The following is a 16,237-nucleotide window of genomic DNA, read 5'->3' as shown; positions in this document are numbered from 1 at the left end:
CATCTCTAGGAAGAGGAACAGTCGACGTTTCAGGCCGAGACCCTTCGTCAGGACTAAGGGTGTCGGCCCGTACATTGACTGTACCTCTTCCGAGAGATGCTGCCTGGCCTGCTCCGTTCCCCAGCAATTTTGATGTGTGTTACTTGAATCAGCTACTGTTACCTTTGATCTCAAAAGGTATAAAAATGTGACGCACTGTTGAGTTTGAGAGACTCTACAGGGTCTCTAGAAGAGCATCTGCTTGTAGTGATGGATAAAAACTTCTATATCACCAGCTTCTGTGTCTCTCCGGTGACTTTGATCACAGTCACAACACATTTTACTGATTTACAAAGGAGTGTGCTCATTACTAATGGAAGCCAGAGGTACTGAGTTTCCCAAATCGCTGGAGTGGCTTGCTTTAACACGAAAATACTCCCGCATAAATGCAGAGAGATGTTGTCTCAGCAGGGGAACAATGAACACTTGGCTATGGCAGGTTCAGACGGGAAGATGAATTACACTGCAGGCTGAAACAAACACAAGATCAGGTTTCAATCAGAAATATTAAAACTTAATCTTTCGGAATTATTCACTGGTTGGAATTGGGATCCTTTCAACAGGCGAGTTGGCAGAGGTTCAGCCCTGAGAAGCACCTTCATGAGCAAGTCTCAATATGGGGTATTTACAGTGAAACAAAGTGCATGCTAAACTGGGATATACAATCTGTATTAGAGGACTACTTTAACTCCTGACGTACTGCTGGAATAAAGGGCCCATCCACTTCACCCCGTCAGGTCTGAGCACTGAACAGGGGTAAATTGTGGAGAGTTCAACAGAGTTAGCGGGCACTCTTGCAGACCCTCCGATCTTAGGCAACAAAGTGGGTAGGACGACAGGCTGAGAAAGAGGAGTGACCCACACTGATCCCAACACCTTCCGAGGCCAAGTGGTTGTGCTCAAGGACGGAATGAAGCACCCGGCACTGCTCCCTTGTGAAGGCACGTTGCTGAATGGTGCGTCTGTTGTGATGAGGAAAATACCGGGAACACTATGACTAGGTACGGCAGACAATGTCCAGAAATGCCTTAAGGAACTGAAGTGAAAATTGCCAGAGTCCAGGGTGGGGCAAGGTTATGAATCCTGTGAATTCTCCCATCTTCTCTTGCTCTGGTCTCCAAGTGGGTGTGAAGCACCATCCACATTTGTGGAACCACAGAACCAATGGCTTTAACATGCAACTTGAGGAGATCAAACAGCCAAAATGGATAAACAACATAAGAAAACTTAAAACCACCTTTATTTTTCCAGTTAGGTCTTAGTGTAAATTATCACCCATGGCACCAGGAGCTGGTAAATGGGATATTTTAGAGGCTATTGTAGTGCGAATCCAGCCAATGTGGTTCAATACCAATAGGGAGCAGATTTCAGAAAATATCCAAGGCAAAACCTCATTTGTCGGGAGAGCTGAGTGTTTCCTGATCTCGTTCCTTCCAGGGGAGCTCTTTGTAACAGCACAACTCCCAGCACATTCCATGGGAAAGCAGGAATTACAGAGTTAGACAGCTCCAAAATTAAACACAAAATAAAAAGCTGGATCCATTCCTCTGTCAACACAATCAGTGTGCGAACTAACAGTTCACTCCCAACAGTGACCAGCACAGAGTTTACTTTTACCAGATACCAGAATTGATTCACAATCGGGCTCTGCACCATTACTAAGCTGAGAATGGGAAAGGAAACTTCAAAGCATAACACCATCACCCAGATCCCATGAGCCCAGGTTTGAAGTTCCATTGGAATGTCAGTTGTTAAAACAATGCACCACTTGCAGTCAGGATCTGACCTCCAAACACTCTGAGCACACTCCTGCAGACTGGTCTCCACCGAAGGTTCTTGTCCTAGGCTCTCTTTAACTGCAGGCAGGCAGCCCCAGCGGGCAAATCAGCCAGAAAGCCACTGTCTGCTGGCTTCTATCCTGGGAGCATGAGTCACCTGATGCAGTAACAGAAGTGCAGGGTTCAGCCTCAAAGCTTGACACCTCCACAAGGCAATCTCCAGTCTACTAAAGATATTTAAATTATTAAAATACTCCAGTCAATGTTTGTACTGTAACACCAGATAGGCCAATGACAGGGGAATAGGTCAAGTGCTTGATTGCTAATTACATGAACCAATTCCCAGGTAGATATGACCATTTCTGGCGCTATAGATTATTATAAGTTAGTTTCATCCCAAGAAAATTCGTTCCTATTCTTTAGAACTTTTCTAATGAGCTTCTCCAGTTCCTTGCGAGCTCTCTGCTCCTCTTCCAAAGAACACCACATCTTCTTGCTTTCCTAGACCAGATACAAATGAAAAATTAGTCAGACTGCATTCAGGGATGGAACAGAAGCTCTGAAGGAAACAGAGTCAGATTTGTACAGCACAGAGACAGGCTCTTTGACCAATCACATCCATGCATCATCTACACTGATCCCATTAACGTCCATGACCTTGGCGACTCAGTTACTTAAGCTTTTTGAATGCTGTGGCGCTCTGCCTCCACTACCACCTCAGGCAGCACATTCCAGATTCGAACCACCCAAGGTTGAAAACCTTCCTTGTACTTATTAAATTTTAAACTTATCCCCATATCTTAGATACCTGTCAGGGAAATCCGCATGCCCCCATCTTCTTGCATGATTCTAAATACTTCCAGGTCACTTAATACCTTCAGCTAAATACTTTCACTCTGTTTCAAGAAAAACAAACACAGCATCTTTAATCTCAGATCCTGAGAATATTCCACCTCTGACAATGTCCTGGGATGCTTTGCGCCCTCTCCAGTACGATCGCAGCCTTCCTATGGTGTGGAGAGCTAAACAGCGCACACAGCTCCAGATGTGGCCTCAGATACTCTTCCACAAGGTTAGCTCACCAGCGTTGCATGCCACTGAACATACATCATGGGTGGGGAGAAGTATCAGTAGCCGCATGGACTGAAACTGGGTGCATTTTAATCTGCAGCTACCTCTCCAACATCAGTGCCGCCTGTAAATTCTGCCAATCAGAATGCCTGAAACGTACCAAGTGTAGTCCTGGCGCATAATTTATCCTCTTATCTGGAAACGAGATGCTCCCTCGACACCGTCCCTCCCACAGTGTGCTCGCTCAGGAAGGCTAACATGGCATCGAGGATGCCTGCCACCCTAGCCATTCCCTTCCCTCTCTTCTACCTTCCGGCAGATACAGGTGCTTAACAGCCTGGATAACCAGACTCAAGGACACCTTCTTCCATAATACTGTCAGACTCCTGAATCAGTCACCTCTTTCACATACTCTTCCCAACAGGGCTGCCACATTCTCAAACCTTCAAAGCTACATACCTCTTCCATTGTTATCGTGTCAGCATGTCTTTGCACTACCTCAGTTTGCATGACTTTGCACCTTTCTTTTGCTTTATTTACGCTCACTGTATTTATTGTTGTAATATCTTTACTCTTTACCATGTGAACCTTGCATAAGAAGCAAGGAATTTCATTTCACATGGTGTACACGAGCTCTGCTCTGTGAATTTGTTCTGCCTCAGTGCTCTGTCCATCTCCCAGGATCCTCACAGTTGCCCCACAACAAGAACTATAAGCAGAACTATGGCTTCCCTGTCCCACTGCTCCCTCACATATCTCTAACTAAATGCTCCTTGGTCTCAGCCAGTGGTCTCTTGTGCTCAGTATTGTAGACTTACGTACCTGTTTCAGTTCAAGCATCTCGTCCTTTAATGCATAAACTGTGTCCACAAGGGTCCTGTTTGGAAAGGAGAAAATGGAGGCACGGATTTAGATCAAAGCAGTATTTTGCTTGCCTGGGTAATGATGGTGCAGAGAGTGGGTTAGCCATTCCATTACCAGAACCAGCTCCGTAATTCAGTGACTCTCCATCCCAACTCCACTACCCCACCTGTTCAGGACATGGAACAGTACAGCACACCACGTCCTTACCAACCCCCTCTTTCTGCACCTTCTGTATCCTTCCATCCCCTGCCGATCTGCGCCTGTTAAACATTGCTAAGGAGCACGATACACACTTCCTGAACATCTCTAAAAATCTATCCCGGACCCAACCCAACATATTGAGACAATTACAAAGAAAGCGGCCAGCGGCTCTACTTCATTAGAAGTTTGAGATTTGGTATGTCACCAAAGACTAACAAATTTCTACAGCTTCTTCCCCTCCACCAGATTTCTCAATGGTCAATGAATACTACATCACTAACTTGCTCCTTTTGCACCATTTATTTTTTTTGTTTGTTTATTGAGATACAGCGTGGAATAGGCCCTTCTGGTCCTTCGAGCCACACCGCTCAGGAATCTCCAATTTAATCCTAGCCTGATCAATTTACAATGACCAATTAAGCTACCAACTGGTACATTTTTGGACTGTGGGAGGAAGAAACACCTGCAGTCACAGGGAGAACTTACATTCAGCGATAGGAATTGAACCTGTACTGGAAAGCTTTGTGCTGACCACTACGCTACCATGACTCCCCATCTTCTTGTTGTAACTTGTAGCAATTTTTTTTGTGCATTGCATGGTACTGCTGCCACAACACTGTCATGACAAATGCCAGAGATAATAAATCTGATTCTGGTTCTTTCCACTGCTGACTTCCCTTGGGTTAGATAATTCACACACTCCAAACCAAATCCCTCATGGACCCCTCTTACTTTTCTTCGATGATCGTTTGCCCATTGCTGTTGGTTTCTTCCACAATCATCTTCTCCTCTTCCGGCAGCAAAACCTGAGGTGCAGATTCTTTACGGCTCACTGCAACACAGGTTTAGAAGTTGAAATCCCCATCCCAGGGCACCGACAAGTACACACAGACAACTCTGATATTACAATAACGGTGGGAGTTACACATACATGTGTATAACAGATTCAGACTGAGCACATGTGAAGGTGCTCATTTTTGCATGTATAAATGTGTGCACATCTACCATAACTCAGGCACATGCAAAAGCATATTAGTCTTCCAATCTGCGCATGAATGTGTGTCAGTCGAGTGCAGTGTACAGTCCAGTGACTGTGCTTTCAGGCTTCAGCTGGTGCTGAACGCATCCACAGAATGGTGATCAAATGCAAAACCTGCATGCATCCGCGTGCGAGTGCACACGTGCCCATTTGTGTGCACATACACGTCAGTCCATGCGCGGTCGGGTGTGGCCATGCACAGACAGTCATCGTCAGTATCTCACTGACTGTAACACCTATTTTCAACTTGGGCCCTTTGGTTTCTACCACCAGTTTACTGGAAGGAAGTTATACTACACTAAATGCCAATTCTCCCCAAATGAGATAGGAAAATTGTTGGATAAATTTGCCTTTTTTTTAAAGAAAAGAAAGAAACACACTAGGAGGGCCAAGCTCATCAACAAAAACAAAAAAGCCTGCCTCACATTGCTACATCTCCTATCTGCCAGTCGTCTTGATCCATACAGTTCCTGTGACTGTGTGAAGAGGGCAGATACAAGCTCAGCTCACCAGTTCCTCACCAAGACCAAGCCTGAGCTTCAGTAAAATGCTCCAAAGCATTGCTATTCACCAAGCGACTAGATCTGCTCCCCTTCCCTGCACTGGGCCCGGTAGTTGCCCATGAGTAACAGAACCCTAAAGACACCACCCCCCCACCCCGTTGAAAACTGAGGTTGTCTACAAGAAGGGTCAGAGCCGTCTCTATTTCCTGAGGAGACTGAGGTCCTTTAACATCTGCCGGACGATGCTGAGGATGTTTTACGAGTCTGTGGTGGCCAGTGCTATCATGTTTGCTGTTGTGTGCTGGGACAGCAGGCTGAGGGTAGCAGACACCAATAGAATCAACAAACTCATTCGTAAGGCCAGTGATTTGTGGGGATGGAACTGGACTCTCTGACGGTGGTGTCTGAAAAGAAGATGCTGTCTAAGTTGCATGCCATCTTGGACAATGTCTCCCATCCACTACATAATGTACTGGGTGGGCACAGGAGTACATTCAGCCAGAGACTCATTCCACCGAGATGCAGCACTGAGCACCATAGGAAGTCATTCCTGCCTGTGGCCATCAAACTTTACAACTCCTCCCTTGGAGGGTCAGACAACCTGAGCCGATAGGCTGGTCCTGGACTTATTTCATAATTTACTGGCATAATTTACATATTACTATTTAACTATTTATGCTTCTATTACTATTTATTATTTATGGTGCAACTGTAATGAAAACCAATTTCCCCCGGGATCAATAAAGTATGACTATGACTATGTTCCATGATAGGTAACCTTCGGGTTTAGTTCTGCCATTTTAAATTCAGAGCAGTTATCAGGATCCCTTCCTAGGCCAGGTATCCATGAGCCACCACAACAGCCATTGGATTATATAGCACCTTTCCTCACAGCACAATATTGTGGCCTGTACCATAATGGTCCATGTTTGAAAATGGTGCAAGTGGCTCACACAATACTTGCCTTCTTTAGCTGAGGTACAAGGGTAGGGAAGATATGCTACAACTCAATATTGCATGGAGCACATGGGTGCAGTTCTGGTTGCCACATTATAGAAAGGACGTAGAGCGTGCATAGACTTTTCACCAGTACAGAGCACTTCAGTACTGAGGAGAGACTGGATACTAGTGCTGTTTTTGTTGGAGCCGAGGAAGATGAGTGAAACGTGAATAAGGTATACAAAATTATGTATCAGCACAGACAGGAGGAGGCACTTTCCTGTGGCAGATGTGTCTACCATTGGACAGAGGGTTTGGGCTAAAAGGACAGGTTTAGAGGGATGAGGATGGTTGAAATCTGGAGCTCACTGGCCGAATGGGTAGGTGCCCTCACATCTAGACGAACCTCTGAATTGTCAAGGCACAAGTGTCTGTGGACTGAGTGGTGCTACAGGGGGCTTGTAGAAGCACACAATCAGCTGGAAAACTCAGTGAGTTGAGCAGCATCTGTGGAGGGAAAGGAGTTGTCGACGTTTTGGGTCAAAACCCTGCATCAGAAACCTGACAATGTTGACAATTCCTCTCCCTACCACAGATGTTGCTCAACTCGGAGTTCTTCCAGCAAATTGTTTGTTTGCCAGACTCCAGCATCTGCAGGCTCTCATATCTACATGGGATTGGTGTAGGTGGGCACCCAATGCTTGTATTGGCAGGGTGAGCTGATAGGCTTGTTTCAGAAACATAAGATTTGACAACTCTCACAACGGGAGTGCTAAGTGCTCAAGTCTGAATCCACTTAAACCTAAACCATCTGCCCCAAGAGAGAATATTAATCACTGAGCCACAGTCAATAAAGTAACTGGACAGAAATTAAGTGGATGTCATAGCCCCGATTGTCCAATCCATGCCTGCAAAAGGTACTACCTGACCCTTCAGTATGGAGGTGTGTAGCTCTACAATTACCAAGCTGCAAACCCTCTACTGAGAAAGTGTCCTTGCCAGCTCTGCTGTCCCGTACAATACTGATGACCCTTGTGTCGATCAGTAGCTTCCTTTCCCAGTAATCCGAGCCGAACTCATAATTCCCTGAGTGCTGATAAAGCCCAGGTGAGAAAGACAGACTTTTGCATCACAAAATATAGTCTAGCCCTTTTGCAAGTATGGGTGTGGATGAACTGCAGTTTGCAATGTCAATTTTACTTGGCATTCAGGATGAGGTAGTAAATTGGATTAGACATTGGCTTCACAGGAGAAGCCAGAAAGTGGTACAGGTGTACCCCGCTTTTCGAACATTCACTTTACGAAACCTCACTGTTACGAAAGACCTACATTAGTTCTCTGTTTTCGCTAACAGGTGTTTTCACTGTTACGAAAAAAGGCAATGCACGAAAAAAGCAACACGTGATAAAAAAAAAAGCAGCGTGCGCCCCGAGCAGCTGCTCCTCCCCCGGATTCGGAACGGCATTCTAGCCGGCATTGCTTAATTACGTGCCTGTGAGCATCCATTAGCAAGATGAGTTCTAAGGTATTGGAAAAGCCTGAAAGAGCTCGTAAGGGCGTTACACTTAGCGTAAAACTAGACATAATTAAGCGTTTCGATCGTGGTGAACGAAGTAAGGACAAAGTGAGTTTGGCTTGTGGAAGTTGACGAAGATGATGTTGAAGAGGTTTTGGCATCCCATGACCAAGAACTAATAGATGAAGAGCTGATGTAATTGGAAGAGGAAAGGATAACAATCGAAACCGAATGAGTAATGATAAAGTACGACTTTAATTTTGAAAGGGTATGTCGCTTTAGGGCATATTTGTAAGATGGTTTGAGTGCTTACAAAGAACTGTATGATCTAAAAATGCGCGAGGCTCAGCAGTCAAGCAAGCCTTCCACATCAGCCACAGCAGACGACGAACCTCGACTTTCGACATCAAGGCAGGCAGAGATCGAAGATGACCTGCCTGCCCTAATGGAAACAGACAACGATGAGATGGCATCCCAGCGTCCCACCATCCCAACCCCCAGGCTGAGGACAGATACCGACTCGCAGAGAATGCAGCGGTAGCCGGGAGGCACACAGCACATCTTTAAGAAAAAAGCCAAAATAAACATGCTAATTAATTAGGTGCTGCCTGGCACGTAATTAATTAGCAAGCTTATTTCGGCTTTTTTCTTAAAGATGTGCTGTATGCCTCCCGGCTACCACTGTATCCCTGCACGCTTCGCGGATCGGTATCGGTTCGCTGCCCGGAGGGTGGGGGCCACTGCATCAACCCAACCTCCAACGACTCAGCCTAACACACCACCATCAATGTGCTCGGCAAGCTGTCTTCCTGATTCCCGTAAGTGATACTACACTGTATATACATTATTTGTACTTTATATCGGCTGTGTATTTTTACGTGTTATTTGGTATGATTTGGCAGCTTCATAGCTTAAAGGTTACTGGAGAGCGCTTGCGCCGTGTTTTTGCCAACAGCGCTTGCGTGAGATTTTCACTACGGAGAACAGTTCAGGCAATGATTGTGGAAAAGTATTTCTACTTTATATAGGCTGTGTGTTTATCATGTCATTCCTGCTTTTACTATATGTTACTGTTATTTTAGGTTTTATGTGTTATTTGGCATGATTTGGTAGGTTATTTCTAGGTCTGCGAACGCTCACAAAATTTTCCCATATAAATAAATGGTAATTGCTTCTTCGCTTTACGACATTCCGGCTTACAAACCGTTTCATAGGAACGCTCTACCTTTGGATGGCGGGGGAAACCTGTAGTAGATGATTGCTTCTCTGACTGGAGGCTTGTGACTGACAGTGTGCTGCAGGGATCAGTGCTGGGGTCCGTTGTCTATATCAACGATCTGGATGATAATGTGGTAAACTGCATCAGCAAATTTGCAAATGATACCAAGATTAAGGGCGTAGTGGACAGTGAAGAAAGCTATCAAAGCTTGTACTGGGATCTGGACCAGCAAGAAAAATGTGCCAAAAAATGGCAGCTGGAATTAAATGCAGAAAAGTGTGAGGTGTTGCACTTTAGGAGAACAAAACAGGGTAGGACTTACACAGGCACTGAAAATTGCAGTAGAACAGAGGGACCAGGGAATACAGATCCATAATTCCCAGAAAGTGGCATCACAGGTACATAAGAACATAAGAAATAGGAGCAGGAGTAGGCCATCTGGCCCATCGAGCCTGCCCCACCATTCAATAAGATCATGGCTAATCTGTCCGTAAACTCAGCTCCATCTAACTGCCTTTTCTCCATAACCCTTAATTCCTCTATTATGTAAAAATCTATCTAACTGTATCTTAAATATATTTAGTGAAGAAGCCTCAACTACTTCCCTGGGCAGAGAATTCCACAGATTCACCACTCTCTGGGAAAAACAGTTTCTTCTCATCTCCGTCCTAAATCTTCTCCCCTGAATCTTGAAGCAATGTTCCCTAGCTCTAGTCTCACCTACCAATAGAAACAACTTTCCTACTTCTATCTTATCTATCCCTTTCAAAATTTTGTATGTTTTTATAAGATCCCCTCTCATTCTTCTGAATTCCAGAGAGTATAGTCCCAGGCATCTCAATCTCTCCTCATAGGTTAACCCCTACATCCCTGGAATCAACCTGGTGAACCTCCTCTGCACTGCCTCCAAAGCCAGTATATCCTTCCTCATGTATGGAGACCAGAACTGCACACACTACTCCAGGTGCGTCCTCAACAGTACCCTGTATAGTTGCAGCATGACCTCCCTGCTCTTGAATTCAATCCCTCTAGAAATGAAGGCCAACATTCCGTTTGCCTTCTTAATAACCCGTTGTACCTGCAAGCCAACTTTTTGCGATTCATGAACAAGCACTCCCAAGTCCCTCTGCACAACAGCATGCTGCAATCTTTCACCATTTAAATAATAATCTGCTCTTCTATTATTCCTTCCAACGTGGATGATCTTGCATTTACCAGTGTTGTATTCCATCTGCCAGATCTTGGCCCACTCACTTAACCTATCTATATCCCTCTGCAGACTCTCCACATCCTCTTTTTCACTCAGTTCAGTGTTATCAGCAAATTTTGCTACGCTACACTCACTCCCCTCTTCGAATCATCAATGTAAGTGGTAAACAGCTGGGGGCCCAGCACCGACCCCCCCCCCCCCAAGCTACGGGCATAAACAGAGCTTTAGGCACATTGGCCTTTATAAGCCAAAGTACTGAGTACAGAAGTTGGGATGTTATGTAGATGCTGTATAAGATGTTGATGAGGCCTAGTTTGGAGTACTGTATGGAGTCTAGTTCACCAACCGGCAGGAAAGATGTCAATAAGATTGAAAGATTACAGAGAAATTTATAAAATGTTGCCAACGCTTGTGGACCCAAGTTACAGGGAAAGATTGAATAGGTTAGTACTTTATTCCTCGCAGCGCAAGAGAATGAGGGAGATTTGAAAGAGGTATGCAAAGTTATGAAGGTATTGACAGGGAAATGTAGCCATGCTTTTCCACTGAGGTTGGGTGAGACTAGAACTAGAGGTCATGGGTTAATGGTGAAAGGTGAAATGCTGAAGGGGAACATGAGGGGGAACTTACCAACACTCCATATGGAAAGGTACAACAGTTTTAAATTGAAATCAACAGCCTGTAAAATTATTTCACCTATGCAGTATAATCAGTTCCTCAAAAAAAAAACAAGTGATCTGCCGAATACTAGAGTGGGCACATCTTCCATGTAGATGTTTCTACTCCTAATGGCAGGCACTCCTCAACCTCCTGAGTGGGTGTGTGTGGTTGAAGGAAATAAATTGTATAAATAAATAGCATAATGAAGAGGAAGGTATCATTCAAACAAGATGCAGTAAATCTGGAATAAAACAGGAAATGCCCAGCAAACCAGGCGGCATCTGTGGAGACAGAATCGTACGTAACCATTGCAGGCTGATGTCCTTCGAGATCATTTAATACTGTGTTCAGATGGAATGGGACAGACAGCACTAACTGGTGTTGATGGCCTCTCATTTACAACAGGTGCAACCTCTACAAGTTGCTCATTTGGAGGGGACAGAGTGACTATGGCAACTCACCTAAACACAGTTAGCCTCTTGAATGCTACAGTCATTCGGGATGCTAAGCGCCACATGCTGAGACCATACCGCTTCAGTAAGACTGGGTTAGATACTGTGGTCCAATGTGCCAGATCCAAGCAGACTGAAGTTAAGCTTTACTTATCATATATACATCAAAACACGCAGTGAAATGCGTCGTTCACATCAATGACCATCACAATCTGAGGATGTGCTGGGGGCAGCCTGCAAGTGCTGCCATGCTGCTGATGCTAACACACATGCCAACAACTTACTAACCCTAACTTATACATCTGTGGAATCTGGGAGGAAACCAGAGCACTTGGAGGAAACCCACACATTCATGGGGAGGACGTACAAACCCCTTACAGTCAGTGGAGAAATTGAACCCGATCACTAGCATAGTAAAGGGTTACACTAACTGTCTAGCAACCACCACCCCTAGAGTAGAGGGGCTTCTGCTGCTCATCATAGAGGGGTGTCTTTTGCTGTAGTGACAGTAGTTGTGCACTTCCCCGGCAGACAAGCCCACTGTTCTGAACTTACATTCAGTGGCTACTTCATTAGCTACACCTGATTGTTAGTGTTAATATCTAATCAGCCGATCATGTGGCAGCAACTCAATGCATAAAAGCATCACAGACATGGTCAAGAGGTTCAGTTGTTGCTCAGATCAAACTTCAGCATGGGGAAGAAATTAGATCCACGTGACTTTGACTGTGGAATGATTGTTAGTGCCAGACGGGGTGGTTTGAGTGTCTCAGAAAGTGTTGACCTCCTGGGACTTTCATGCACAACAGTTTCTGGAGGTTACGGAGAATGGTACAAAAAAAAGCATCCAGTTAGCAGCAGTTCTGTGGGCAGAAGCACCTTGTGAATGACAGAGGTCAGAGGAGAATGGCCAGACTGGTTCAAGCTGACAGGAAGGTGACAGTAACTCAAATTACCATATGTTACAACAGTGGTGTGCAGAAGAACATCTCAAAATGCACAACGTGGCAAACCTTGATGTGGATGGGCTACAGCAGTATAGTCCTACCTAGTACCAGTAAGGTTCACCTAATAAAGTGTCAGTCCTGCTGCCGACTGCCTTCAAAGCTCCTCTGTCACTGTCTTCTTGTAGAATTAAACAGCGGGCAAAACAGACACTAAGCTCGAGTGTGTAAGCTAACTTCACTGACATTACAAAAAGGTGCATTCAGGGTGACCAGTGTACCTCTGCCCAGAGGCACAATTGTTCACACCAAATGATAAAGACCAGTTCAAACCAGTCCAAAATGACACCTGGACATTACACACCTGGAATTCAGGAATTCTGGGCAGCCCCTCATCACCACTTCCAAATAAAAATCCGTGGGAATTCTCAGTGAGGAAACTATCGAAACCTTTTTGAAGAATGCACCAGTATGATATAACAATCATCTGCTCCCAATCTACCCCACAGCACGAGGACAACGTTGGGCTCAATGTGTATAGAGCAACTTAAATCCAATCTCAGCACAAGCTGCTTTAAGCAGGGTTTATAGTTCCAGGTTCCTGTTGCAACAACAGTGAGGTTGGAGCTGGAAGCTGCCCAGTCAGAAACCCACTTTATATCCCACTTCAGTCTTCAATAGGACGCTGTTCAAAATCTGTGCAAGATCCTTCCCTCAGGTTGGAGAAGAGAACAGCCTGGAATGAAACATTGCTGAGTTTTTTCAGATAAAGCATTGTTTGCTCTCTCCCAGGAAAGTCAAGAAGAAACAGCAGGCAATTTTGCTCCTGAATACTATCATTGTAATACTTTATAAATTAGTTGATTTATCTGGACAGATGAAGACATGGGGCTGGATTACATTAATCACAAATGGCCATTGCTTCATGTCACTTGAATAAAAGTTTGAATCTGAAAACAGATGGCACTATGGGATTATAAATTCAGTAAAGTATCAAACATCAATATCCATTACAACTGCTGTCAGTTTTATTAGAATAATCTAGGAGCTAATGACCAGTGATCTACCTGTGAGAATGACTAGGGTTCAGATTGCAAGGTAAAAAGATTTCTTGGCTCACTTTGCTGAACACAGCATAGACAATGATCCATACAGTCCATTTCTGTTCCTACACCATCACCAGCAATGCCCTTTCATCAGGCCATAATATCAATTAATCTCAGCTTTGCAAAGTTCAACATATAATACAAAACAACACTATAATAAAGACATTTTATTTTCAACTGTATTTTACAATGGAAGTGAATTACTTTAAAAAACAAACACTTGAGTTGGATAAATGCAGATCACAAGAGACAGTCATACACTGTACAAATGCAACACTCAAATATACAAAAGATTGTTTATTTAAAGGCCTTAATTCTTGAAACTGCTTTTTTTTTTTTGCAAACAATTAGCTATTACTGAAACAGAACTGCACAGCACAGAAGCTACCGAGTGTACAACAGGACACACTGAGTTGTGTTTGGTTAAGTGCTACCCTATACATACAAGTTGTCTCCACCCCACCTCATTATACAAGGAGCCTTCCTATGTGTTATGATAAATCATTCACTCACATTTTTTAAATACTATCACGCTCCAGTTAACCAGAAATTACAGGTTGCTGGTATAACTAGAATCCAATCAATGGCCTGAAACCATCTTATTTTATACAATGTAGGAAGGTTCAATTTGGAGAAATTGGACATTCCAGCAGCATTGTTCATTATACCAGATAATGATGAATACAGCACAAACAGTATTCTTATACACACCTAACAACCAGAAGTGCCCAAACTGGAGTTCTATGGACACATGCAACCTGTTAGCCCCAGTCTGTAGCCTCCAATCCAAGGCAACTTATTACCCTCTTCCCTTACCATTTCACCTTTCTCTAAGTGGCAGCCTATCTCAGTAGAGGATAGATGCCAAATCAGAAAATCAGGATCTGGAGCCACCAGAACTTGCTCAGGGGCCAGTTTTACAGAAGATACACCTGCTGACAACTGCAGCTGAGTGATCAAATAGAGAGCGAATCAGAACACCATGGATCTGTGATCTGAGGAAATCGTTGCGATTGTAGATTCAAACATCACCCTTAACCCCAAACTCAGAGATGCTAGACCCTGCTGGAAGTCATCAGCCAAGACCACATTTAGTGTGTAAATGAAGAGCATGCTGAGAAATCAGGCAGAAATCGATATGACAGCTGCCACCATCGTGCCATGCTCTGTTCCAGGTAACAGCTATAAATCCAAGCTCCATCAGAGCAGGTTGTGGATTGAATTCAGGAAACAATCACTGCAGACGGAGAGAGGGTTATAAATTTTTCAGCTGGTTCACTGAAGAGCTTCCAGGAGGATCGCTAACATTACCCAAGCCCCAGTGAAAGCCTGATCCTCAGCTCCTGGGTGAGGCTATGAAACTTGTTGCATGTGCCACAGATGCAGAACATTGATATCAATCACAGAATTAAAACTAGCGCCATGTTTGACCCAGAACTAAAACAATCACATTGAACTGGAGGTGCCCACATAGTAATTGCTGAAATCCTGACTAGGTGTGATAAACAGTGAATAATATTCAGTGATCACTGCAGAGTTTAACCTTCTAAAAACAGATTACACATTGTGAAACAGTGACCTGAATAATTACTATGAACCAATTTACAAAAACACCACACAATATCAATGCCAATCAAACACAACCTTTCATCAAGTATCTGGCGTAAATGAAAACAGTGAAGTATTTCAAGTTATTTAAATTCTGCTGTCAAATAATAAATTACAATGTTTGGCTACTCCGATATAGAGTGATATATTATATCTATTAAATAAATCAGAAATCACAGCTTAAATTCAAAGCTAGACTTTGTGTTTGAAATCTAACTTTATAATAAATAGATGTGGCTGACAAATTGATGAAGTTAATTTGCCTTTTGCTTTCACAAACACTGTTAATGCTCAACATGGTATAAAATTTAATAGTTAAAACTATGCTGTATAATTGAAATGCAGCTTTTATTTTGAAAATCTGAAAGACTCAATTGGTTTATGTAAAATACAAAATAATAGGAAAATCAATTTTCAACAATGGGGCATGTTACAAACTCACTGAAAACTTAGAGGTACTTCACATAGAAACCCACAGTAAGTTACAAACTACAGCTACAATTATGGCAAAACAAGTCTTTAATTACTTCAACTGAGGGAAAGGGCATGGTTCTAAAGACCACACAGCCTCTGGAAGCACTGCTGCCCCAACACTGTCCCAATTCTCCCCATCAGCTTGGTGACAATCAACAAAAAAATCTGCTGATGCTGGAAGTATAAAACAAGCAAATGCTGGAAGTATAAAACAAGCAAATGCTGGAAACACTTAGCAGGTCCTGCAGCGTCTGTGGGAAGAGAAACATAGACAGTGTTAGGGTCAAAGGCCCTCTATCAGAAGCAGGAAAGGGTCCCCTTCCACTGATGTGCCTTGGCCTGTCAACTATTTCCTGCATTGCGGTTCCTGTTTCAGACCCTGGTGACCAGTCTGGATGTTAATATCTTCTATTCACTAACACATCTGAGTGCTACACTCCTCCAATTCCAGCCCATTTATCATCCCTGTACTGCACTGTCCACCACTGGCAGCCAATCATTCAATGGTCTGCAATAAATTCTGGGGTTCTGTCTATGAATGTTTCTGTCTGTCTTTTTTGTTATCTACACTAATATCTGGCTTTACGACTTGATCAGACAAAATCATTGATGTG

At 43.8% G+C, this 16,237-nt stretch overlaps 1 protein-coding gene across 5 annotated transcripts in view; it reads right to left on the bottom strand.

The window, feature by feature from the left end:
- Positions 1-1,261: 1,261 nt before the first annotated feature.
- LOC140198052 (rho guanine nucleotide exchange factor 7-like) overlaps positions 1,262-16,237 on the bottom strand; it is an 81,112-nt gene continuing 66,136 nt past the window's right edge. For 3 of the 5 annotated variants that reach the window (XM_072258903.1, XM_072258905.1, XM_072258906.1), the window contains 3 exons: positions 4,686-4,785; positions 3,711-3,765; positions 1,262-2,318 (listed from right to left, as the gene is read on the bottom strand). In XM_072258903.1, the coding sequence (XP_072115004.1) occupies positions 2,196-2,318; positions 3,711-3,765; positions 4,686-4,785 (278 nt within the window). In that variant the 3' untranslated portion in view covers positions 1,262-2,195. Of the gene's footprint in view, positions 2,319-3,710; positions 3,766-4,685; positions 4,786-16,237 lie in introns of those variants that run through there. The other 2 variants (XM_072258909.1, XM_072258908.1) reach the window with 2 other exon arrangements.

The sequence above is a fragment of the Mobula birostris genome, chromosome 5, assembly GCF_030028105.1.
Source record: "Mobula birostris isolate sMobBir1 chromosome 5, sMobBir1.hap1, whole genome shotgun sequence".
Lineage (NCBI taxonomy): Eukaryota > Metazoa > Chordata > Chondrichthyes > Myliobatiformes > Myliobatidae > Mobula > Mobula birostris.
This window is presented reverse-complemented; position numbering and strand designations above follow the sequence as displayed.